This window comes from Cygnus olor, chromosome 6 (assembly GCF_009769625.2).
Source record: "Cygnus olor isolate bCygOlo1 chromosome 6, bCygOlo1.pri.v2, whole genome shotgun sequence".
Lineage (NCBI taxonomy): Eukaryota > Metazoa > Chordata > Aves > Anseriformes > Anatidae > Cygnus > Cygnus olor.
This window is the reverse complement of record NC_049174.1, coordinates 32,284,392-32,311,984: the sequence shown is the minus strand read 5'-3', so window position 1 is coordinate 32,311,984 and position 27,593 is coordinate 32,284,392. Positions and strand designations below refer to the sequence as shown.

Here is a 27,593-nt window from a genome sequence, read left to right as displayed (position 1 = left end):
TCTCGGCCTGCCCACAGCGCTTACCTGCTGCCATGCCCGCACCCCCTTGGGTCCCACCTCAGGCCAGGCCCTGTGGAGAAGCACTGTGTGCGTGCTGCCCGCCGGCCGGCTTTGCAGATTACACCCCAAAAAACCCCCCAAGGAGCCATTTGGCCGGATCAGAGCCACGTTTATCACCGAGAGGGAAGGTTTCAGCCACCCCCCTCAGCGCTGTGGCTGCCGCCGCCCCGCACCTGGCAGCGCAGCGGCGCCGCAGCGGGAGCGGTGCGGAGCCCTCAGGACCACCAGCGGCCCGGTTCGGCCCAGTTCAACCCAGTTCGGCCCGTTTCAAGCCAGTTCAGCCCAGCCCAGCCCGGCCCAGCCCCGGCCCGGCCCCGGGGCGGTGCCGGGCGTCCCCCCCCTGAGGAGCCGCCGCCGTCGCAGCCCGCTCGGAGGCGGCGGGCGCCGCAGCCGGCACCATGAACCAGACGGCGACCGTGTCGCACCAGGGGCAGTGCCAGTCCTCCAGGGCCGTCAAGGTAGGGCCGGGACCCGGGCTCGGGAGGCTGGGGGGAGCCGGGGTGGTGGCCGTGGAGAGCGTGGGGAAAGTTTTCGGTTTCCTCGCCCCCTCGGCGGCTGCCCGAAGTTTGCCCGGAGGAGCTGCCGGCGTGCCTCGGGGGGGACGGGGTCGGGGTCTTGGGGGGACCGGGGCTGGGGGTGTCGCCTCCCCTGCCCCCTGCCTCTCCCCTGTCCCCCGGATCGATCGGGAGCTGCTTCCTCGGCGAGGTGTGTGGCCATCAGATGAAGTCCCCCGGGCAGGTTTGTATTCACTGAAAAGCCTCTCTGTAGAGAGAAGTGATTTTATTATTATTGTTATTATTGTTTCTCCCTTAGAAATAAGCTGGTAACACAACCAGCGACCTGCATTTGGTTATTGATGCTTAGCTGTGAAAATCTAACACCCAGAAACTTTGCAGCAGCGATTCGGCTGCCTCCAAGCATGCTGTGGGATGGATGGGTGCCCCTCGGGGGCCGGGGCGCTGTGGGGCCTTTGCCCCAGATCAGCCCTCCAGGACAAGGCTGCTTTGTCTGGTATCTGCGGGGAATGGGATTTGGGGCCGGGAGCTGATGCAGGAGGGGATGGAAGGGGTGAATCCTCCGGTGGCACCGTCGCTTCCCTGCCAGCTGGGCTCGTGGACGGGGTGGGATGGACCTGGGGCTGTAATGACGGGTTGGGTGATGCGTGACCGTGCCCACCGCGCTGCAAACGGCCGGTCACTACATGCTCGGATGTGCAAGGTCACGGGAAGCGATGAATTACAGCTGCCCTGGTCCTCTTCAGAGTCTCAGCATATGTAATGTTACATCGCTTGAAACCATTTCATCCTCTGCAGGTCTGTCTCTGAAGGTACCGGGGACCCGAGCAGTGTGGTCCTTGCTCAGGGAAGTATTCCTGTCCCATGTTTGCTACAGCTGATGCTAATTTTTCACTGACAGCAACGTTTAGTAAATTCATTTGACTGGACTTCTAACCCAAAGCAACAGCAACAACCAATATCAATACGCCATTAACAACAACAAAAAAAAGAGCGACCCAGACGAGTCAATAGTCTTCAAAAAGAGAGAACATGAATCAGAGCCTTCTAGACGTGAGTCCGTTTTACAACCGGCACAGTAATACTGATGCCATTAGAAAACCATCCCATTTTTCTGCACTTAATTCAATCTGTCAGGTGTAAAATGTGCTTTATACATAGTTTCAAGTGCTTCCATGCTAAGCAGGTGGCTATTCTGTGAGAAAGTGTATATGACAGGTAGTAGGTGCCCTATGGTAATGAGGGCATCGTATTGGAAATTATTTCTAAAATACATCATTAGTGACCAGACAAATATAAATTGCATATTAATCATACCTTGCCAAGAAATATTGTTAATTCCAGGAATTAAGAAAATGCAAGAAAAACAGGCTACAGAAATTCTTCACACCTGATGTGAATGAGATATATGAAGTCTTCTTTTCCTCTTTTTATTATGGCTTACATTTCTGTCCAGTACAGGAACCAGTAACATCTCAGTTCCTATGCGTTACGATTAATGTAATATTGCTTCTCGGTGTTTCTGGGACCAGCTACGCACTGCTCAGTAACACAGCATAAACTTTTGAGCCCCCATCACAAAAAGCAGCCTAATCCTCTTGTCCAGTAGGTTGAATCTTGAGGACTTGCCCGGGGAGGGTTCCTGGAACCGCAGGGAGGCTGGGGGTATCCTGCCCCTTTCTCACCTCCCTGCTGTTGAGGGAGGGTGCTGTGTTTGCATCCCTGAGCCCTGAGGATGCATTGTGCTGCATCTGAAGTAGTTTCAGTGACGCAGCAACAAATTGGCAGAGGAAATCTAATATAAAGCAGAAAAAAACCCCTTGGATAAAATGCAAAATCTCCTAAAGCCTTCTTTTACCTCTAAGTCTTTTTACAGCTTTTCAGAAATGATGGCAAATCTTACCACCTTGCTGGCACTACTATGGATAATGATCATTCACTCTGAGATCTGTAAGAAAAACTTTTAGGGTCTAGCTGGGAGTGCTAAATGCGCACCTTACTTGTCATTGCAGCCTGGGCTCCAGGAGCCCCCCGCACAACAGACCCGGTTTTGTTCTTTACATTCTCACTCATCAACACTGCGAGCAAATCAGATCTTCCAGGAGCATCACTCTGCTGTTGTGCATAGTTATATTGTACAAATAGCCAAATTATTATTATTATTTTTGCCACAGAGGAAATGTCTGTTAAAACATTGTTTGACTTGTTTGGAGGAATTAAAAAAAAAAAAAACAACACAAAAAAATGCACAAAAAAACTCCAAAAAAACAGAAATAGAAAATAATTCTTAGCTGTCCAAGGTCTGCCATTAGAAATTCTTTCAAATGAAACATTTCTACAGAAATTACAGGTACTGCAGAAGAGAAACACTTATGTCTTGCTTTTAACACAGTTGGGACTACGATTTGCACTTAAAAAAAAAGGAGTTAAGCTAATATTTCTGTGGTTTTCCACATTCTTTAATAGTAAAACATTCTCCACCAAATCATGGCTCTCTGCCTGTATCAACCTAATATTGATCTGTCTGTGAGCTGGATGATGGAAGGAGTTACTAATTGGCATTTCAGAAGCACATAATTACTATGTAATATAATATGTATGTTATCCCCTTTTACTCTACTCTTGCGTCTTTGCCTTCCTTTCGCTTTTATTTATTCATTAGCTTTTAGATTGTAAACTATAAAAGGCAAGTGCAGATCTGCCATCAGCAAAAATTCTGCTGCAAGTTCTGGCAGCATCCAGGGACAGTATCAGGAATGTCCATGTTTCAGGTTATTGTAGCAGTGTTTTAACGCTCACTAATTGATGAATAGTGGTTTATGAGTAGTTGTCTTATTCACACTTAGGTAGAAGAACATATATTTGAAGGGGGGTTGTGATGTTCCCTGTGGACTTTACATTTTTACAGCAACTGGGACTTTTACGCCAAAGCTGCACCTCAGCTGCAAACATCTGCCTGCTTCTGCAGGCTGCTCTTCGTGCACCTTCTCCTAAAGCCAGGGGGATAGGAATATGTAGCTGGCCGTGTTGATGAAGACAGCCTGGTAATGCTTCTTAGGTTGAAACCTCAGGTAGTTTGATCTCTAAATGTCCACAGGATGTGCGCAAAACAGGCTTTGTGCGTGTGTGGGAATGGTTCAAATCTACCAGCTGTTTGGGAAGTAAATCCCTTAAAATGAGAACAGTCTTTCTGAAATCCATTACATCAAAACCAAGTCGCTAACAGATAATCTCAGCAAACATTCAATTATGAATTATCCAGGGTAATATATAACGAAGGGCACAAGGAGTATTGTTGGGACAGCAGATGATGGCAGCTTAATAATGTTAAAAAAAAAGAAAAAGTGATACATTTAAAACTAAGAGGTTTGCAGGGTATTTTGATTAAGGCTTTGGATGACCAGAGCATCGCCGTGCTGCGTGTTGCCCGCTGGTGCTGCAGCTCCGTGCAGCTGTCTTGAAATGCAGCCTTAGGAGAAATCAGCTCTGTCTTCATGTAGGTGCAAAGTGGTAACCTCACGCTTGTAGGGGACACCAGCAGTGATTGTCGCACTAACCAGAGAACCTGGCTTGCAGCAGGATAGAGGTGCTGTGGGTCTTGTTCCCTGAAAGCATTTTGGGCTCTTCTGCATCCTCATCATTTGCTTTTCTTCCATTTTAGGGAACTGTTTTTGATCAAGTTTGGGTTGAGAGGAGTTGCGGGCATGTTTTATTTGTATTTTATGGACCAAAAATACAGCCACGATGGAGAACAAGCTTTCTAGCGTAGTCAGGTATTGCAGGTCTCTCAACAGAAATGTAAAGGCTAACCACAGCCTCTAAATCTTCCCATTTCCACATATTACCTTTCTGTTCCAGTCTCCCTGCCAACATCTGTACCACCACAGCAGAACCGGTGCCTTTTCCTTCTAAAAACATCCCTTCCTTCATAAGAAGATGTGCAGTTACAAACAAAAAGCTGCAAGAATGAGAAAAAAATTCTGGAATATTTATGTTTTCCCCTTCCCATCTATTACAACGCAATTGCTCCATGTCAAAGGGAACATGAAGGTTTGTTTTAGTTAGGTCACTTTTGATTGGGGCTGACTGGAAGAAAAACAGCTAATTAAAAAAGCAGGACGAGTTAAAAAACAAGGAAGTGGGGACAGATGAGGGGACGAAGTGCTATCTAGTCCCATGTGTGTGCTGTGAGCACACCGTGCTCGCACAGTGGATCCCAAGGGTGACGGCCCTGCGCTCCCTACCAGGGGGTGGTCGGGGTCTGTCCTCGCAGGGGAGCCTGGCTTCATTGCCAGCCGCAAACCTGCCAGCAGGTTACGTTTCTTGGCTGTTCCTTGCACGTACAAATTGTTAATGTGCCTCCAGAACTTCGCATTCTTAATTCCCTGCTCGTTTCATAAAAACTTAAAAGCAATTAGAAAAAAGCTGCTAGATAGTAGCATATGTTAAAGTATATATACAGATCCTGTGCTGCAGACTTTATGCACGTAATAAATAAAGCCACACACGCACCCCACTGTATTCTAATACGTTTGCAATTTATAACTTTTAACGATAATGCTGGGAATTTAGAAAAGGCATTCATTGTAAAACTAATATACACGAAAACACATGAACGTTATGATGAAGTATATTTAATAAGAGGTTAGTACTTTCCTGGGTTGTAATCATATAATTCTCCTACCCCAAATCATTACTTTAGGAAATAGGGCATTAAGTTTGATTCTCTCTGAAGCCATTTAAGATACGGGTCTGTGAGTGTTAGATAACACTTCCTGAAAGGACACCACATCACGGAAAATTTAATCTTTCTCATTCTGTAATCCAAAACTGTTCTACTAAAACATGCAAAAATAATTTTGCGCTTATCTTGTTCAGTATTTCGTTCTTAAACTGAGCATGGAAAGATTTGCATGCTGTCCCTCAACTAAACATTGCTTCGGGATGTATTTAGGACCTTTCATTTCTATAGATTTTCATTTCAGGTCCTCAAAGAGATTTATAAATGTTAAATCATGCAACACCCAGGTTAGTGATTGTGCTGTGTTAATCATCTGACAGTTTTCTGGATCAATAACTTCGACGTCTCATGCGTGTTGACAACACCCAGCGCCACTGGCAGCGTGTGCCAGGAGGAAGGAGTCATCGGCCCTGCGAATTAACCTCTGTGACCCTCAAAATGGGGTACCTGGCAGTAGCAGAATGCCTCAAGGGCTTCTTGTTTCAGAGAAACACAATTAGGCATGCAGGTTCGTTATGCAGCGAACGGAGCTAAGAGTGATTCACAGCAACCCCGGGCACCCGAGGAAAGGCAACAGCGGGAGTCGGTGCTCTGCTCGATGAGGGACCCCACGGTCCTCAGCCGTGAAGGTAATGCAGCTGCCGTGGGCGAGGGCAGGATTTGTTTCATCTCGAAGTTAACCTGTGGAATAGTTTGAGTGCGTTGTGCTGTGAAATGCTCGCTTCTTGGTGCTGGCTGAGGAGGGGCAGGCAGGGCCGTGGGCTGGTGGGACCCGTGGGGCTGACCCCAGCTGGGCACCCCGAGGGGAGCGGGACGGAGTCGGAGGGCAGACGGGGTCTGAGTGCGGCTGGTGAAGGAGATGGGGCTGGGACATTGCAGCTGAGCTGCAGCTAAGGAGAGCTCCTGGAGATGCTGGCTGCTAGATTCGATTGCGTTGCTAGATGTGGCCAGCTGCACCAAAATCGTCGCAGAAAGTCTCAGCCTTAAAGAGAGAACAGGAGCCAGGAAACCTTCCTCCTGGCTTTTTATTTAGGCTACAAATTTGAAGAAAGTTTTCAAATCTCAGAGGATGAAGTTTTGGAAGTGTCAGGCAATTGGGGCAAGAAACCTGAAAAAAACATAAACACAAGGTTGGTTGTGACTGGGCCCCTTGGTTTGTGTAACAGAAACAGTAACAAAAACAAGTTTGTTGGGAAAGTTACATCAATAACTATGTAGCTTTTCCCCTTTGGGAAATGTTTTGCAAGGATACAAAAATTATTTTGTATTAAGTTGCTGGATTAAGTTGCTTGTGCAGTGGTGGTTTAGCACTGCGACAGGCAATGACGGGCAGGAGTTAAATTCATAGTCTCTTCCAAACAGTAAGTTGTTTAAAACTTATTCTGTAATGTTTTAATTCATGTAGCTTATAAAAATGAGTATTCCAATAATAACAGTAAGCTCATTATTTCTTGTAAAACGAGAGCTACCTGTGTATGTAAAAGATATCAGACCGTAAACCAGTGACATTTCTGCTCGTAGATTTCTACCAGTTCCTGTGTTAACACAATTGTGGAGAAGTCAAACCGAAAGCTGTTTGGTTAACGGGAGCGTGCAAGCTCCTGTGATTTACAGCAGCAGACTTTGGAGGTGCTTAATGGCTTGCTAAGTGTGGACAAATTGATGCTATTATATTAAAGGACAGCATTTAGGTTGTTTTATTTTCCCATAGCTTGAGAACTCGGTACCACATGCCAGCTCTTAGTATCAAATTCGCTTTGAAGCTTATGTCATTAAAGAAGATGAACTTGGTGTCGGGAGGCGCGAGGAAGCTGCACAGGCACCGGAGCTGTGCTCAGGGGCTGATCCCTCTCCCGTGGGGGAAACGACAGAGAGCGACCCGGCCCCTCGGCGTGTCCTGCGCTGGATTTGCTCATCGATGCAACACTCAGGGCACGAAGAAACTTTGTTTAAGTGCTGTTGGTTTATCAGCCTTATTTATGCTTCAGAACTTGTGGTTTCGGCAGTGTAAGGCAAGCGTCTACCCGTCAGGTTAGTTTTCCCTGGATATTACAGATGAGCAGCAGGTTAACATTTCAAAATCAACTTTTTTTCTTTTGTGAAAGCAATTGCATAGGCAGGAGAATCCCTAACTTCCCAATTAAGCTATACACCTAAAAGAAATCATTTTTTCACCCCCTTCCCTTTAGAGCACTAAGCACTCAGCTTGCAATCCACCCGTCTGCCAGCGCAGGATTAATGCCACAAACATTTCTCTTCATATTTGCTGCAGAGGTGACCTGCAGACATGAGCATCATTTTAAAAACCAGCTTTTACACATTCTCGTGTGCGATGAGCCCAGCCACTTTCAGCCTTTGTGTCTCACTGGCTCACCGAGGGAGTGGGCAGGGGGCCGGGGAGCACCCGCGGTTCCCTCTGTGCTCAGCCTCTTGTGAGCGCACAGACCTGGAGTGCCAGCACCTGAGCTAGGCTGGTCCTGCTGAGCAGTGTGTAACTGCACAAGGAAGGTCTTCGGGCTTACATTAGCTTTTTGGGTAAATTTAGGGGAGGGCAGAGACGTTTTATTACTTTTTTCTTTAACCTGTTTGCCTGTTGGCAGTGTGAGTAAGTTTAGATGTGTGTTGAGATTGCGGTCACAGCTCCTGAGCTGGAAAGGAGTCAACCCGCAGAGCTTTTTGCTTTCCCATCACTCGCGTTTTACCCATACAAGCAAATCTGGCGTGTGCGAAGCCGAGCAGCAGAGCAGGCTGGTTGCTGAGTCTCCGTCCTACCTAACCTTGCTCCTCCGTGAGGCTGGAAGGAAATTGCCGCGCATCATCCCCTTCTGGGACGTATTAGTTTCTGCTGCTTGGGAGGATCCTTTTTCTCCCTCCCCTGCTAATCCGAACCCATAAAAGCATCTGCAATGACTGACTGAAAGTTTTCCTGCTGTAATTTATACACGTATCAATAATCACTTAGGTGACCTTTTGTGTGCAGGACGCAGCGGCTGATGGCTGGAGCTGAGAACGGGAGTTGGGGCAGACTCACCAGCTGCTCCCTCTGGGGCCAGCAGCGCTCAGCCAGGCACAGATTCCGCACAGGAACCCTGGGGTGACTGTATTTTTGGGGAAAAAGGAGCAAAAACAGAAAGGATGACAAGTGGCAGGAAAATACCGAGTCAGTCGTAATAAGAGGAGGAAGAAAAGTGAATGGCTCAGTTACTCTGTGACCTCAGGAGGCGTGCTTGCTGGGGGTGTGTTGTGCAAATTGCCCTGTGTGAATTGTCTTCGTCGTGCAGGTGTTAGACTCAGCTTGATTTTTGCTTTCAACCTGGAGATGACAGGACTGTGCCCATACAAGAAATATTTTCACCAATTTTTCAGACAAAGTCTCTGACTACTGCAAGTCATAATAACAAAGGATTTTTCTGTTTAAAGCCCAGATACAAGCTACTCAGGACTTGCTTTTCTGGTGATAATTTTTGAGCTGTGAATTCCCCGTGGTTGCCTTCAGTAAAACCTCAGTTTACATCCACAAGTACATGTATTTGTATAGGTTTAGTCTGGAGTTTGAAAAATCTCAGCTTTTAAAATTCAACAGCAGTAATGTGTTTTCTGGGAACGTTAATGTCTCTGAAACTCGATTATGCAAATATTTGTGGAGGGCAAACAAAAGCTCAGTGAAAACAAATCCATAAAATAATTAAGGAAATATTGGTGTTTTTCTATTTTCACAGTATTTACTCCTCTCTAAGCATTTCCCAAACTCTCTGGATGCTTCTTTAGCCTCAGTGATTTACAGAAATCTCTGGTGACAGTAGGTGCATCCCAAGCGAGGTCACATTTGCTGAAGAAACCCATCGAGCAGCTGATGCCATTTTAAGATAGAAGCTCTTTGGCAATGTTTTACAGCTCTGAATAACGTTACCTGTGTTCATAGGTTCAGGCAGAGCGTTCAGAAGGAGTGTTCTGTGGCAGGTGGTGTGCTGAAGTAACGCTCCTGATGCTGCAGGACAGCTAGCCGATAGAAAATTTGGGTCACCCTGCCTGAGAAGATTTCTGTAATTAAAACTCCTTTTACAGAGCATATCTGCCTTTTTGTTTACATGGAATATTTGAAAAAGCTTTTAAATCTCATCTAATCTATCCCCTTTCCCTCTGAAACATATTTTTTTTATCTTCTAACGTCAATTTAAACTTAGCATCAAATTCTGATAGAGGAAAAAATCATCACAGCAGGATTTTCAAAAACTCAGCTTCTCAGGTTGAGAAAGATTAATAAATTTTATTTTATTTTATTCTGCATATGTCATCCTCTAAGTACTCTGAATACAAATCCCTACAAAATAAACCTGGCACAGGTTATGTGCTATAGAAATAAAAAAAGATTCAGCTTGACTGAAAACACATTTAAGTCTCAAGATTTTTATGTTTCATGTTTAAACTGTAATCAAAGAAAGTACTGTATACTCTCATTTGAAGAATGCTGCACACACTGCAGAAAAAACACATTGCAAGACTTTGGAAAAGTGCCTGCGACTGATACAGAGGGTTTTGGACAGAATTTTAGTTTTATGGTGCCGTATTTTTAAAAAAGCTAACAATTCTTGAGCATTGTTCTTGCTCAGCTCAATTATTTTTTGAAGAGCAGCGGACTGTGCTCATTATTTCCCACTATTTCTTTGTTGTCACTGTGGCAAAAGCAGACAGTGTGTATCTGAAACCTCGCAGATCGGTCTTTAATGACACGTAGATTCAGAGCAAAGGAGTGGAATTAGTAGCGTTACAGTTTAGCACAAATTTGTGTTTCTGTTTAATAACTGCTTGCAATAATGACTGGTGTGATCGTGCTTACACAATTTGCATTCAGATTTTAATATTTTAAAATGAAATGTTGAATATCTATCAGTATAGCATCTGTAGAGCAGCAAGTGATAATGTGATAGTTCTCTGGAATAGTTCCGTGAATGTTAGACAAAGTCTCATCATGTCAAAGCTTAAATTATTGAGTAGCTACAATTCTGCTGTAGAAAAGTGCAGTGTAGATTAATAGACATAAAAGAAATCATGTTCCAGATGAAGTATCTGGGTAAATATATCATCTAAGTGGCTGATAAAGTAGCTAAATTGCTGTAAATAAACAATAAAACGTCTTAGAGGAGATGTCTCAGAAAAGTTGCGTATTGGAACACTGAGAGATAAATGCAAACCGCAAATATATAAAGGGGAAAGGCAGGGTGGCTGTTTCTTTGGTGTAATGTGTAGGCCCTCTTGGCAACTTATCTAATAAAGTTGCTGCTGAACAGTAATGAATATCCCCTCTGACGTGGAGTCATGCCCAGCATGTGGCAGGCAGTGCACGAGCTGGATACAAACTGCTTCTGCCACCAAAGACTACTTATAATGGAAATATCTCTGTGCTGTCGTATGAAAATGTTCAGTAAAAGTAAAATGTTGAGACTTTATACCTCATTAATCAATTATAAGCCCTCTTAATGCATAACGGAGTGAGAAATGGGGGTCCCTAGGTATATTTGTTTTATGAGTGAGGCCAGTCCTGCAGGGTATTGACTCACTATATACCACACAAGTAGCTTTCTTTTCCTTTATCATTGCCTCCATTATTTGAGTTTCTAAGAAAATATCCAGGCTGGGACAGATCATCATCTGCCTCCAAGGCTGAAGATGTCAAATACATGGTTTTAAGCCAGAAGGTGTTTGTGGAGGCATCAAAGTTCTTGTCTGCCAACCACTGGCTAAATGCCATTGTTAGCAGCTGGGAGTTTTCAAGACGTAACTAAAGTAGAGCCCTGTTGTAAACTGAAGTCTCATTTACTTCACAGAGTAGAAAAAAGGAGAAAATTAAAATTACTAGCAAAGGCAGCAAGGTTGTCAAAAATATTCCCTCCCATCTAACCAGAGGCAGCCTGGAAGGGCTGGAAGAATCTGCATGTCTTGTGGGATCGTGCCTTACTTTGTGCTAACTTTTTCTCTTTCTATTGTATTTTTCATTCTACTTCCAGCTGAGGACTCTCATGTAGATCAAAAGGTTGTGGTAATGAGCAGAAACTTTCAAAAGAAAAGGGTAGGAAAAAAAGATAAAATATCGTAACTATTTTCTATAAGGGGGCTTGCCTGAAAATATTACATTTCAGTTTCTTAGTGTTTTCTCAGTTTGATGTTTAAAAATATGCCATAAGTTTCCAAGAAAATGAAGGTAGTAAGAAGTACTGAAATCACACTAATTAGTCCTCTAAATTCAGGACTATTTGATGTATTTTCTTCATTACGGTTATAGAGAACATAGATGGCAATGAAAGATGGGTAATAGACTGGTATTATGCTTTTTTTAACAGACCTACTCCCCAAATCATTATTTAATCAAAACTTACTCTTTTCAGAAGTTTTCTTGTGTGTGGTGGTTTCCCAAGTAAGGTCTGTGATACTTAGAATTTTCCATAGGAGACAGTTTACATTTTCAAAAAACACCTTAAGAAATGGTCAACATGCCAACAGGACGAACAGTTAAAAATGATGAATTCCTTTTCAGAGTGGACATTGAGGCAAAGAGAACATGAGTGTCTTGCGCAAGGCTGCAGAGGAGTTAGTGCTAAAGATGATGAGATTTTTGAGGAATCCTATCTCATTTCAATACAACAGAAATACAGCAGCAGAAATAGAAGAATATTCAGGAGGAAAAGTACCGACAGCAGTTTATAAAACCCTGAGAAAAAAGATAATCAGAAGGTGGAAACTGAGCAAAATGAAGTGTTGCCCTATTTCAACCCATCCTCACCCAACGAAAGACAACTCCCCGGTCAGCAGAAACTCAGCGGGTGTCTCACCTGAGTGGAGAGCATTTTATTCCTTAGCAGAATTGCTCGTTTGTACTAGTTATCAGTTTTGCGTGTATTAGCCAATAAATAATCACTTTGTCCTCCTACACTGTGCATGTCTTGCAGTTTTTTCTCACAGTAGAAGTTCCTGAACAAAGTGACCCAGGGAAGGAGAGTCGCACATCCTTGTATGATCAGTCTCAACCCCCCCGATCTTGTTCAGTTTAAAGACCAGTGACAAAGATCCCATTGATTTTTAAGAGGACGGAGTCCCTGGATAGGTGAGTTCTGAATTCTCGCATTAAGACACAGTTACGCTATTAAAGTAAGGCATCTGAATCTAAGATGAATCACACCTGAACAAGGAAAAGCCCTTGGTGGGGAAAATACATCAAACCCCTTCCATAGTCTGAATTTGAATGGCCTCCAAAGCATCTCCTAGAATTTAGTACTTGCTGCTAAATCTCCAGGTATCCTATGAGCTACAGGTCAGCCTTCAGCTCTCAGGCACGGTGTAGAACAACGCTCTCATGTTTCTCCCTGTTCCCCTTACCTACAATACGGCCAGGCCTGTCCCTTTGCTGGTGGCACCGTGCCGTGGGGAAGAGTGGCTCATGGCCACAATTCGTCACGTTTGCATGCTGCAGCGAGAGCAGCGATGGAATGGCAGCGTTTGTGTGTGGGAGAACCTGGAACAAATGACTTTTGGGATCACATACTGTTCATTACTACTGTGTGGAAACTCGCTTGTAAACGTCCCACTTTAAAATTGTCACTTTTCCTCTAATTTCCTATTTGACTTTATTCTTGGTCTTCATCAATAATGGTTCTGGCAAGCCAAGAGATGTTGTAAATCAGACTCTTTCACTTTCTGTCCCTAGATACATTTTATGGATTTTTCAAAAACAATATCCCAATGCCTAGTTTTGTTTGTGTTTGTTTAATACGAGCAAAAACATTACTGTAGCAGTTCTGTTCTCAAATCACTTTTTTTTTTTAAGAGTTTGTCAGGATTTGTGTTATTTATGTGATCTAAAATTGGAGGAAAATTGTGTATAAATTATACTAGTATGGATAATTTTTAATTATCTTTGCATTGCCAAAATAATGAACTGATGTAGCTATGATCGTCATTGCTGCGTGAAAAACAGTAGGGATAAAAAAAATAAGCAAGACATCTAATGAAAATCTTCCCTTACCAACCACATTTGATTGATTTGCTTGCCTTTCATTGACAAATGCCACAGAGTTGGAAAATCTGTCTGGCCAGGTCTCTGCTGAAGAGTTTGAGTTATGTTTCTTAATAACGTAGCTTTATATCTAGTGGCGACTTACAAAGATTTTGCACTTCTTTCCCTGAAGGCAGCATATGATCCAAGTTTCCTGATCAAATGAAAGGTGATGCTGTTGAGTGTAATCAACATGTGTCAAGCGATCTTATTAGGCAACTCGGTAATACAGCTTCCCAGAGCCTGACTCTGGGGCTCACTGGGCACATCATTTCTCTGTGGAATCCTGAACATGCTGGAGGAATATATAGCATGTATAATGCATGCCGTAGTACACGCTGATGAAATATGGATGGAATCAAATGGTAAAATGGGAGTAATTGTTGAAGTCTGCTGCAGATCCTGGGCGTAATTGATAAATAACTACTAATAACCAAAGCAATGACAGTTTTGCTATGCGTACGTTCAGAAGAAGTTAATGTTTAAAGGGAGGCTCGAATACAGCTGGGTTTTGCGCAGGTTTCCATGGCGAGGCTGCACCCCAGCTGCCTTGCATTGCCTTTTTGCTGCACCGCAGCCTCACGAAGCCACGTTGGGAAGGGGAAGGTGCCACACAGCAGCCTTTCTGCGCTGTGCTGAACTCAGGGGTGGGAACACACAGACGGTCATACCGATTTGGCTGATATGTGGTGACCCCATCAGCTGCTGGAACGGGATCACCTCTGACCGTGGGTTGGCACCTTCGTTACTCGAGTTCAAAAGTGTTTTTGAAAAGATGTGATTCCTCTGGTAGTGACTGCACTGAGGTCAAGCTTGGGTGGTCTCTACTGTGGGAGAAAGACTTCAAGCACATTAAAGTAATACAAAATAATGTCTGACTTTATGTTTTAGCATGATGATAGTTCCCAGTGATTCCCTCCTCCTTAATCACGTTTGAGTAGGTGGCTCTTGGACAATTAATGCTAGTGGCCTGCCAATGATTATGTCAGTTTTAATGCCAGCTTATAAATTTTATGTAATTACTGTGAGATTCATTTCAGCTTTCTGATCCAGTAGCATTTGAGTAATTAGTGACCTAACAGACATACAATACCGCAGCAGTCATTTTGATGAATATTTTTGTTGGTTAGAAGATCAGATACCTTTGCTCTACCTGTATTTGACACGGAAATAGAGGACCAGTCCAGGCAGGGGAAGATCTTGCTTCCGTAGATGTGATCTGGTGGGGCAACTGTGTCCAAGGATTTTTCTTGCCCAGCTGGAAAAGGCTGGCGTGAAGGCTGGGCTAGTGATGAGGGAGGGCTGGAGGTGCAGCCACAAAGTCTGGGAAGGAACCACTGGACCCAAATGCCATCTTACGTACTGCTAAACTGGAAATTTGCTGAAGCCTTTCTAAAACAGATGTTTATATTAAATCTCCCCATATGTGTGAGAATTGAGAAGTTACTAGTTTTGATGAGTTGTTTTGTTCCAAAGAAATTCCTGAGGGAACAAAATGAAGATTTTGCCTTTTTTTTGTATTAATACTTCAGTTAAATATTTATAAACAGAAGCTTCTCTGCTTCACTTTGAAGCCAGACTGTTTCTTAGATATGTATTAGTGTCCAAATCTGTCACTGTAACATCCTAAATCCCTTAATTAGGTTTGCCAGTTCATAAGCAAAAAAAAGTTTCTACATCAGATGTTTATTTGAGACACAGAAGACGTTTCCTTGATGTTTTGGGTTATTCAAATTTTCTGCAATGCAAATTTTAGACACAGTCTTAAAGAAGGCTAAATTAGCTTGAAAAACAGAGGTCATATCAAAACTGGTGTAGAGCTGTGGCTTGCCGTTTGGGGCTGTTTGTTGTTGCTAAATAAATCTTCAGAAGTGAAATCTCCTTCAGCTCAAGAGCTCATACAGCAGAAATTGCTGAAATTCTGGTGGCTGAAATTCTCTCGTGGCAATAGACTTCCTTCCTTTCTTTCTCCTTTATTTATTTTTAATTCAGGTGTTACAGTATAAAATTCCCTATGAATTAACAATATAAAAATATACTTAATTGATAGACACTGCTACATTTTTCAGAAGGAGCTGTAGCATTTTATAGCAAGATCTTTGCAGATGGAAAGGCTTATCAGATTCAGGGTTGTTGGCTGGGGTGTGAAGCAGCTTAGCTACCGCGATGAAAGAGTCAGAGTCAGCATGTGGCTTGACTTCCTTCTCTGACAGGGCATATGTCAAAAAATATATAGAAAGAGAAAAAAGTGATGCAAGCTTTTACAGTGGGTACGAGGATGTACTATTCCACTGGGCCCAACAACGCTTGTTGTTCCAAGGAGCAGTATTTGAAAGATAAAACGTTGGGTTGGCTCATCTCAGGGGCCCTCAAGTCAAAAGAGTAAGCAGGATTTCCTTACTTGTCTACGTTCAGAGATATTTGAGGGGTAGGAAGGTCAGGATAGATTTTTATGAAAAATATTTTCTGAGTACTTCTGTGTTTTACATCGAAGCTTACCTTTAGAGCTGTAAGTTTTTTACTTTCATCTAAAATGGAAATGGGTCTTTAAGTAGAAGCAATCACGCTTTGCACAACAATGTACTGTCATATTTTACAAGCTCTTTGTGTTGAACTGAGGTCAAATTTCACATGCTGCAAACGAAGGTAAGATTCAGCTTGTAGAGAAAAGTTGATGATCGGGAACAGCTGATTTTGGTAACCAAGCGAAGACTTCAGAAAATACATCATAATGGTTCATTTCAGCATGGTTCCAGCTCACACTGGAGAATAATGTGACCAGTTATCGGGGGAAAAAAACACCAGTGAGGAATAATTTGGCAAAGAAGTTGTGTTTACTGTACAGTCATATACATAGGAATTAAATGTGACAGAATTTCTCTTGCATCTGAAACTCTTCATGTGATCCAGCTGAAAGATGTGATATCGCCTCCTATATAAATATACAGCCTTCAGGCTGATATAAGCTCGAGGAAGACTGATGAACATTTGCTCCAGTAACAATCCCACGTGTACTTCTCCCTGCTAAGATTCAGAATAACCTGACTCCAAAAACTTAGGCTTATCTTTTGACCTGAAGGAAGCATCAAATGGGATTGTAAGTGTAGATGTGCAAAGAAAATCAGAGGTGATAAAAACAGTATTTTTTTTGAGCACAGATTATTCTAATAATAGTTTAAGGTAAGAGTCGTCTGTAAACCTTTTTGAAGCTTTGAAGACATAGAGATTAAAATGCTATAAATGCTACACTTTTGGCTCTAAAATGAATAAGAAATCTGAAAGCTGGTTGTGTAACTCCAACATGACAACCTGTTCCCCCAGCTTAAAGCCATGGGGCATGTGGAGACATTTTAAAAATAAACAAATATGTATTCATTCTCTTTCCATTCCCCTCATTTGTTAGAGTTTGTAGGATTAAACAGGTGAGCAGCAGAAGGCTTACAAGGCTTTCCAGAAGAGGACCAGAAGGGTGTTGCAGTCAAAAATCCCTTTGAAAAATGCCAAGTATCTTTTACAGAAAATACAGTCTTATTAAAGATTATTTTACTAAAAATGGTGATAAAACACCTAATGTGCCACTTAATCTGCAAAGCAAAGTAGCTAGTTTTGACATCAAAGGATCAAAATAAATTCATAATACCAGAAAATTGTGCTTTACGAGGTGCTAAAAGTCTGCAGTTTCCTTCCACTGTCTGAGATGGTCAGAAGTTTCTGAATCTGTCTTCTAAAACTCTTGTTACTGCCTCACAGCAGTGCTCATAAATACAGTCCCCTCATGGGACCTTCTGTGAGGGTCTTTCTTGGAAGTAAGACTGATGTTTTCTTTAAATTCATTCCACGGCAGCCCTGAAGATATCTTTGGTTAGTTTTTCATTGGAAACCGGAGACTTAAAAACCTAGAAGCACCATATTAGAATCATAGATTCTAAGGCTTTTGCAGTCCTGTGATGACAATGGTACAATTTCCAGCTTTCAGTGAGTATTTAACATCAGTATTGGATGTTTTTTTTCTTTCAGCTGGCTTCTCAGGATGACCGGAGTAGGTTTATGAGAGGAGCAGGTGCTGGGGCTCCTTCCAGCTGTGCCAGCTCCAGCCAAGCCACTGCGTTGTGCTGCATAGCAAATAAAGTTTTAAAATTTGAGAAACTGAGCACCTGTGCGTTGAGATGGAGCGTATTCTGTAGTATGTCCTGTAAGTTGGTTTGGGAAAAGTACGGGTCACCTATGAACCTAGCACTGCGTCTGTATATGCAGTAAAATACAGGTAGCTGGAATATTTCATCAGAAGCAGCAACACATTTCAACAGCAACAGGATTTGTATAGAAGCATGTAATACAGGCCTGGCTGTAATGGACATGTTTTTGGGCAGTCCTGAGTCCAGGGAGGCAAAATTGATGGCACATTTCTGAAGCTGATTAATCATGACATATGCATAACCTTTAATAAGCTGTTAATCAGAAAGATGCCTGCCTTTACAGCCTCAACAGATACTTCAGAGCTGTGCTCTGGAATATCTGCTTATGCCTGAGTAGCATAGACAGGCAAACAGGAGGAGCTGGCGGCAGACAGAAACTGCAGGCACAAAAATCCCAACACTTGAATAAATGCAAAGAATGCATTAGCTTTCCATGAGGAATTTGTGCTGGAATTAGCATCCAGGTCACCCAACAGTTTTTTGTCTCAGGCTGGTGTACTTCTGTCTTCACCACCCCCGTGCTGCTCTGTGGAAGGATGTCATTAGTGATTACAACTTTTACATCTTTAATTACTGAGATACTTTGATTCAATCTGATATGAAATGAACTTAAGGCTCTGTGGATTCTTACTCCACCTCTTTTTTAAAGCAGGGTTTCGTAACAGAGCCTGAAATGTAGTTCACTGTGAACCTTGTCGAAGTTGGCAGCTATCAGTGACTTTGGGCCTAGTTTTGCCCAAGGCAATTTATGATTTCAGGGGAAATCACATGAAAATTTGAGGTTTTGGAGGAGTTTCCTATTAGTCATTTACTTCATGTGACAAGGGAAAGCCCAAGGTACAAAATTTTTCAGGTTACTGTTATTTTTTAGCCTAAGTCAGGAATTGCTTCTGTCCATAAAGGCCCTCCTAAATACACAGTCTGTATCTGCATGCTAAACAGCACGAAACAGCAACGAAAATACACACAGAGAGGAAAATGACTGTAAGTGGATTCATGGAGAGGCCAAAAATACTGCTGATGTACATGCACTAGTTTTTTCTCCTCTCTTCTCCAGTCCAAAGCCTTCACCGAGCCTTCCTGTCTCTCGACTCAGATGGGTTTAAGCAGTACCAGTGGTTTTTATATATAAATGCATTTATAACATAACAGCATTATATTGACAGATGTCTAATTTAAACAGGACTCTCTTACTAGTGTGCTTTATTTGTAGCAATGCATGTATGCAACGTTCAAGTTAGACATAGGACTCCATGGAAACAGGAACTGCACGTCAAAACAGGAAAGAAACGGTGCCTGACCCTGCAGAACCTGCCATCATAGACAAGAGGGGTAGGACATGGGTATCCAGCGTTATTTGGGATAGCCTGGGGTATCCCTTTTGTTGGTGTGTATGGCACAGTACCTACAGGAAACCCATGTCCTTCTGGGTCATCAGCTGGAGGTCAACCATGAAACCCTGAAGCATATAAAATGACCCTACAGACACGTTTAAGCACCAGGTTTCCTCCAGGGATGTCCTGTACATGCAGAGGGAGGTGTTTGTGAGAAAGCAGATACCATAAAGCCATATCATTATCTTAAAGGTTTAGGGAACACTGTGTCCTTCAAACATAGCTTGTAGATGTTTACAGGGAGCTGTCTGGCCAGGGAGACAGCACTAATTTATGTGCAGAGTTGTAGTGCATATAAGCAAAAAGATTTTCCTAAACACAGTTAAATGGCATTATCATGTAGGACAACTAATGCAAAATAACAATCTGATTATCTTCCTTTTGTCTTGTGGCATTCAGTATTGATCTGACACAAAAGCAGGAGCCAGATAAAGAGCAGCAGTGAGTGAGGTGATGAGTATAACTCATCCTCGTAGTTAAGCATTTCAAGAAAGAAGTGCTTATCTGGAGTCAGAACTGCAACTGTCTCTAAATTGCTTAAAGAAATGCCCTTGGTATAACTCTTAGAAGCGTGTATTTAATTTTGTTTAAAATATGGATGCTTAGCTTTGAAATGCAAAGAACATGACATAGCATAAAAGTAATTATAGAAGGACACAAAGACACCCAGATATTCTTTATTTTGCTGTGCTCAGCAATGATATTATACCTTATACCCATACTGTACCTGCCAGGCAAATGGAGAAATGGTGACGGATGGGCTTGCTGGAAAATGTCAAGAAAGAAATGTATAAATTACTAAGGGTATCTCAGTACTTTCCTTTGAAGGTTTTCCTTTAGGAGGGAACTCTAGGCTTCCTAAGGTACTTGAGAAGAGTGAGAAATCAAAATTATGCATGGAGTGAAGGTCTAACCACAGCTAGCTAATGGAATATATTAGAAAACAAGGATTTTCCTTGAACTCTTGTCGTCCCTTTAGAGCTTTAGAGAGGACCAGAGAGACCACTGCTTTTTCTCAGCAAAGGAGTTTTGAGGGGGAAACACCTACAGCTTCATTTCGCAGGGGCTGAAATCCCATTTTGTAAATGATGCTCCATACTGGGTGTGCTTCATGACATGAAGACTGTTCCCTGTCACCATTCCCCGTGGGGCAGTGGGGCTCTCTCCCTCCTGAGCCCCACACTGCTCCTTGAACTAGTCTGTGGCTTTGGGCTCTCTGTCCCAGTCAAGTCATTTTCTTACCTTCTGCATGCTCCCAGGATGGCCAAAGTCAAAGCCAGAAGACATGTGGTCCTACACACAATACATCCAGGGTATCCTTCCATAATTGTGTATCACCAGAAACTGATGTTTCATGATAACTAACCTGGATTATCAGTGTACAACATGGTTACTCTCTGCATCAGTACCAAACTGAAATTATTTGCACAACACTCTCTGAAACTAGAACCTAAGGAAACTGGCTGGCACTGCACCTTTTTGTTACTGTCAGCACCAGCAGCAGAAAAAGCAAGAGAGCATGAAAAATGTGGTCTGTGAACCTCCTGCGGGGAGACAGAGTGGGAAAAGAGGTGCCAGACTTCAGGCATAGCTAAGGTAATTCTGCAAGGGTCAACTGACAGCCTGGCACTACAATGTATTATAAATCAGTCCTGCACAGAAGTTAGCTACTGTTTTCAGCTGCTTCTGGTGAAAGCAACACGTACACCTTACCTTACCATCTGCAAATACTTAATAATAACCTTTTTCTGTAGAAGTTGACATTTTCATTGCTTTCGTGCTACCATGGAGGAACAATATGGTACAATATATCTTTCCATTTTTACTCTTTTACTTTGCTCTGATATTATACTAGAGTCTGCTGGGAAAGGAAATATAAATCTCTGTGCTCTACTACGTAGTTAAATAGAATTTTTGATATGTAAATTGAAAAGCTAGATGGAACTGTAAGTTCATTAGCGAGGTTAAAAGTTGTTTTCACAAAACATTTAATAGACTCTAACCACTAATGTTATCACTGGATTGCACTTGCTACATATATCAGTGAAATTTAGGGAGGCTGAATAGGAGGAAAGTGCCTTGGGTTGACAAGAGCAGCGCTGCACTGGAGAGAAGATGCAGTTCATAAACAACGTCTGCCTACACAGCAGAGGAGAAGAGAACCTCAGTATTGTCAACTAAAGTCACCAGAAGCCTTTGAGGAAAGATGTCAGGTTTCCCCAGCAGGGTGGCTGCTTGCTGTGTGCTACAAGACCTTTTCCATACAGCCATTTCTGTTCCTGGGAGGGATGGATCAGCACAAGCGGTGCTGGGAGGTAGATCTCCCGCCTCTCTGATCTGTGCCAAATATTTCTGTATTCCAAGAAGGGATGCGTAAAACATCCCAACTTGAATTCTCTGCTGTCTTCATTATTATATCTCTCTGATTCACCTTTTCGAAGCCAAATATTCACATTGTTCTGAATTGTCTTTTTTGTAGTGTCACAAACTTCATGCTTGGAGGCTCCTCCAGTACCATCTCCTGTAGATAGCAGACTTTCATGTTTGGCCTAATGACTTTTGTGTTGAGTCTGGTTAATTCAGTCTGGCTGCTGCACAGAGATCCTTGGGTATATAAATACTCAGTTTGGGCTACACTGACAGCAGTGCAGAGATACCCCCATGTTCCTGCTGCTCTGACTGGGCATCAGTCAGCTGAAATTTGTAGTCTGCTTTAGCCCACGTGCTTCACTCATCCAGCGTCTCATTTCCGCTCCTGCAGTGTTAGTGCAGGTGGATGTGTGCAGTGACAAACTGGGTGTTCCAGAACAGCCTGTTAACTGACAGATGAAAATAGTAGCTGTACTTTATTTCAGCTAAAATGAAACCGTTCAACATCCCTGGACCAAGATGCTTAATTTTATCTTAGTTGTACAGTAATCCATGCCCTCACGCAATAACGCACCATGAAAGCTTTAATTTTGATGCCACCAGCCAGACTTCTCTCCTAAGGGCTGGGTTCCTAGACCATGCTACAAAGAAAAAGAAAAAGAGTCAGAGACAGAGAAAGAGAGGTTTGAAATATTTCTAGAAGACTGCTATCCTATGAAACTTCAAAGGATTATAAACCGTATCAGTAGCTACTGAAATCTTTAGTCACAAGTATTTTGTGCAGAAAATGTCAGAAAAACATCACAGAATGTGCTAACTGTGACTTTCTCTTACTGCATGATCCTGAGTGTACATGCAAGTGTTAAAAATGAGTATTTTACCCCCCAAATTGGCAGCAGAACAGCTAGCATTTTCAGCAGCAAATGTACATTTCTTTTGATGTGGAATGTGTTAGCAAGAAGGGATAATCAGAAAATATCATTTACTCACTCAGAATCGTACCATATATAATTCTTTTATAAATAATTTTCTTCATATATGACTAGTTTCACACATTTTGTTGGCATTACCTGTTGCTGGTCTGGGATATGCTGGCAGCTGTAATTTCAGGTCTTTACCATTTGTTCTGATACCCTCTGTTTCGTTATTATTAAATCTTGCCTGATTGTTTCAAAAATTCGCCGGCATGGTTTATTCCCATATTCACACTATTCCTGGTTTTGCACAGTTTATTAAAACCTCATATAACATTACATGTTAAATCACAAAGCATGCATGGTTTTCCTAACAACAGTGCCAGTCGTTTGGACACAGATCCCTTGTCTAGCAGGCATGTGACCACACCAGGGACATAAAAGCCTGAGATTGTTGCACTTGAAGAAGACCATGCAAAAGGCATTTGGGCAAAACACTTGGCAGAGAGCACAGCCCATTGTACAGGTGAGCACTCCATAAAAACTCTCTTTAGATGTAAGCTGAGATACTAAAGAAACACTCAAGAAAAATGTGAATTATTTATTTCCCCATGTCATCCTTTAAAGGCACTTTAAGATCACTCCAAAACACTCCTGTCAGCACACAGTAACCTCAGAAACAGGAGGAGACGAAAGACATACTACCTGGGAGAGGCTTTGGAGAGTGGAAGTTCAGATAACTATTGCCTAAATGGGCCGGCACTGTTTTTCTCATGTTCTTTAGACACTGTGATAGAATTGAGACATTTATTTTAATTTGCAAATAGCTTTGCTTCAAAATCCTCAGGCCCTAGTGATCACCATATGACACTGCTCAGCTTACGTCCGTGCAGAGATCTTGTTGGGCCTCAAAGCAGGGCTCAGCTCTGCTGTTAGCCCCAAATCTTTCTTCTTGCTTGGATAAGCTGAGTGAGAATGGGTTTCTGTGCCCCAAAGGGACCTGAAAGAGCGTGGATCATCGCCCAGTTTCTTCCAAGAGAGACAGGACAGGCAGCGTAACAGGCCCTGAAATGACAGAAGTAATTTCCCTACCTAGCACAGAACCATGGCACAGGCAACCCCCATTCCCTCCTGCCATTTTCAGTTTGTCCTGACAGAGTAACTTAAAACAATTCTCTGAAAAATGTGAAAACAAACTTTGCTCCCTTCTAGGTATGCTGGGACCTTGCACTGTTCCCTCTGGATCTGGCAATCAGGCTTGAAAGGTAATTAAACACCATATGAGAGGTGATCCCTGAGAGTCATGCTTGCAGTTTGTTGTTTTGGCGGTCAAGATTTGTGGCAGCATTTATTGGCATATGTATAGGGTCCCTTACCTTGCTTCGGTGCTACTGAGGCGTGAGGGTGTACTCAGGTCTTGTCACGGAGCTGTCTTCATGCCTTCTTCATTCCTTTTCATCTGCCTCGTACTAACATTTATTTTCTTCCTTAAAAAGATAAAAGGAGTAGATCAGACAATTTATTCCTAGCATATAAACAGTGTCTGTCACTTTAAATAAACGGGAAATGAAGAGGATGAAATTCTGCGATAGTAAGTTGGGTGGAAACGTTTACTGCTAATGTGTGAAATTCTAAAATTCTCATTTAAAATGATGCATTGACCTTAAGATTGTGTTTTTAAATTGGCTTTTCCATACTGCAGAGACAGTGCAAAACAATTATTTGCACGGAGTTTCAAAAATCCTAAATGCGATTTACACTCTGTTGAAAATCAGTGGGATATTTTTAAAGTACTGCTGTGCTTCTGAAATCCCACCAGGGATGTGGGCTTCCAAGGATGCCAAAGTACTCATTCAGGTACTTCGATCTGTGATATCGTTTTGAGATGAACATCTTGCTCGCTATATGGGAGAGGAGATTTAGTCTCTTAGTCAGCTTTTTGATATCTGGCAGGAGGTGTTGGTGATCCAGCATTTGTTGGTGAAAGACGCATGCCTAACCACATCTGTTTTTGACAATCCCGGCTGCAGATCAGATGGCATGAATGAGGCTGGTGGTTACAATTCTGGCTGGCTGGTGTTCGAGCGGGGTCAGTGGATGTCGTGCCTTTCCTGCCAGAGCATGGTTTTATGTTAGCTGATACGGCCAAGGTCGCAGGAGAGAATACTGCAAAATTTGGACAGTTTTGTATGTCGATCGAAGCCATCTTTTTCCTTAAGTGCCAAAGTCATTCCAGGAATATAATTGAATAGCTGATAACCTAATTTGACCTGCGTTTAGCTGCCTGAATTTCCCATTAAAAACTATGGCATTTGATGCTACTGTGAATCAGGGAAAATATTCGTAACAGAACTGCATAAATGAAAAATCCTGATCTGTCAAATTGAGAAAGGTTTATTTTCAGTGTATTATCTCACTCATGAAATGAAAGAAAAAAACTTTGAAATTGTGGGAGTATTTTAACAATTTTGTGAAAAAAAATCATAATTAGTATTCTCTGATAATTCAGTTTGACGATTAGTATATTTCTAAAAATAAGCTGAAGTCGAAATAAAACATTTACAAAATATTGAAAAGAAACACCTGTCTCTTTTGAATATATGCATACTGGTATTTAAAAAACATTTTCCTGTTTTAAGATGAGAAAAAAACTGTTTCCCTTAGCTCTACCCAAACCTCTTAAAATGAGAACAATTCAGTGCATAGATAATACCTGAAAGCACTTAAGTGTGTCAGCTTACATTATACAGAAACATAAAGCCTGACTACAAAACAAGAAAAGAATATGGACTTCCTAGAAATGTTGTTGAAATTAAAAAAAAGCAACTCTCCTTCTCTTTCCGAAGAACCCCCTACAAGTCTCTTACATCGCTAAATCAACAGCGCACTGTCATTTTTTGGAGGTGACCTTGCAAGGATTTCATTTCCCCAGGTTTTCCAGTAACCTGTGCTCATAGGTTAAACGCGCTTTTCTCTTTCGTAATAGAAATATCCAGAAGACAAACCTGTGATATTTATTGCACTTGACTGAACAGAACGCTGTATTTCCCTTCCTAAAAGAAGCAGCTGAAATTATTGCATACAGGGTGGTTTACAGACCATAAAAGATAAATTGTGGAGAAGGCTCTGTCCCCTCTGAGGCACACAAGGTTTCATATGAAAAGAAAGCCAGACAAGCCAGTAATAAATTACAATGAAATTCAATTTGCTGTAGTTAGAATGTTGTTTTCTAGATGCACTACACGTCACGTTTACAAAATGTAACGTTACACGGGGTGCAAAAATTTTAAATATGCATAACTTCTAAGAGATGTGCTAAGTAGCCCAGGACTTGTGCATCTGTCTAACAAGTTAATGAACTATGCTCATCCTTACCTGCTCTCCCAGTGTTTTGGGAAGTACTCATTGGCTGCCATCTTTTTTTTGTTTGCTTTTAGGACATAAAATTTAGCCATATCTAGATTGGTGTCAGCTTCCCTACATGTAGATGATAAGCTTTTTACTCCTCCTGAAACAGCATTCAGCAAGCAAGAGGGAAAAAAAATAAATAAGGAAATGGTTTTGCATCTACTCCTCTTGGTGTAAGCTGGGGCCCCTGAACTCACCGAAGAGTTCTCCAGTTTAACCAGATGTAAATTAGGCTCTCTGGATTTTATCATTTCTTCTGAAGATGTTTTGCCTGGAATTGAACAGTCAACCAATTTTTAAATATGGAAAATCTATGGCTTTTGAGGTTTTCCCGGGGAACAACGATTATATTTCCCATAGCTTCGGATATGGTCATTCAGTCAGAGATTTTTAATCCACCGGATAGGAAGTAGTGGTCTCAAGATAATAAGCTCCTGCAAATTTAGGAACTCATGGCCAAGTGGAAGAGAGGAGCTGGTAATGCTGCCAGAGGGAGGAAAATGTCAGCGTGAGCTCAGAGAGCACGCGACTTCCATCCGGAGACCACACTCAAAAACACCTGCAAACAGGTTTCATCAGTTTTGCTGCTTGGGGAACTACCTAGTTATCTATAAAAATGCAATCTTTTTTGGCCAGTTTTTTGTGGTAGCTCTTTTAAGCTGGTTACAGCCATGGGGGCTCATAGCAAGTGTTTGATAGCAAAAGTTGGCATGCCAGCATGTTTTTTTCCCCATTTGCAGGTTGAGACAGACTCTGTGATCATGCTAAGATTTATTTCAAAGTGCTATGTGGGTATTTTAGCGTAAATTATTGGATTAATTAATACTTAGATCATCCACTAGGCTTAAGTTGGTAAAAGACCATTTCCAGCTACCAAGGTGGAGACTTTGATTTAGTGAGATATTTGTAAAAGTGAAGTAGGTTTTTGTAATGAATAGGAAGAGACTTGAGCAAAGCCAGGAGACATCACGAAAGGCTGGGCTTTAAATCAGAGAGGGAGGTGAAAAAATGAAATATTATGTCATTCACTTTCTATACTTCCTTATGAGAACTCCCTGAAATATTTTACCATTACATGGCATAAAGAGTTGGTCCCTACCAGGTAAAAAGCGTATCCTTTTAAAAAGGAAGTGGAGAGATTATTATAACTTGCTGTAATTATGTTTCTTCACCATACATCAGTGAGGCAAAGAAGAATGCAACAAGGTGACTAGGCTGGCAGATGAGAGCAAAGCCTCACGCAGGTCCCCCACCTTCCTGGGAGACGTAGGTAATCCTCTGGCACAGGGATGCTCTGTTCATTTTTTGCCCCCAAAGTAACAAAAGTCACATGGGAATGTGTTTTTTATTAGAAATTCCAACATTCTCTATAAAAACCAAGTTGATTGCTGTATGGCAGCCATGTAGAGCTGGGTCTCCTCGCTGGCTGCTGTGGAGCACTGTTGGGAACACACAGCATCTCGCTGGCCCTACAGCAGCTCCTGTCTGGCTGACAGCTTGAGGGAAGGCACCAGCAATGAAATTAATATGCTTAATATATATTGAGGAGAGCAACAGCCTCTGCTTGAGTCTCAGCAGGCTGGAGATTGCTTAAGTGGACTTCTCTGCAGGCAGTTTTTGCCCTTGTATGAAAGTCTGTAAATCTTTAATGGCAGCTATACCTCTCTGCCTTTGCTGGCTAATTGTTTTTCATGTAGTTGGGTTTGTCTTTCGGTTCTGTGAAATGATTTACATGTGTTAGGTTAGCAAATAACTCTTGGAAAGATAAGCTTTTGCTCTGTTAGCTGGAGCATTTCTTCCCATCCAGGAGAGCATTTGCTTTGTTATGGATGCATCTGTAATTCAATCCCCTGGAAAAAAAAAGGAGCAGGGAAGACCATTTAATGGTCTCACCACTTGCATACGTGCCTTTGAAGACACATCAAAGAAGCAGTTCAAGGGGGAAAGA

General features: G+C 42.3%; 1 protein-coding gene across 2 annotated transcripts in view; it reads left to right on the top strand.

Moving 5' to 3' along the window:
• The first annotated feature begins 391 nt into the window (after positions 1-391).
• DPP10 (dipeptidyl peptidase like 10) overlaps positions 392-27,593 on the top strand; it is a 486,601-nt gene continuing 459,399 nt past the window's right edge. Inside the window, exon 1 of one of the 2 annotated variants that reach the window (XM_040561195.1) lies at positions 392-518. Coding sequence is in view for 1 of the 2 variants with exons in the window: in XM_040561191.1 (XP_040417125.1) it covers positions 459-518 (60 nt within the window). In the remaining variant the exon portion in view is untranslated. The remainder of the gene's footprint in view (positions 519-27,593) is intronic. The other variant, XM_040561191.1, reaches the window with a different exon arrangement.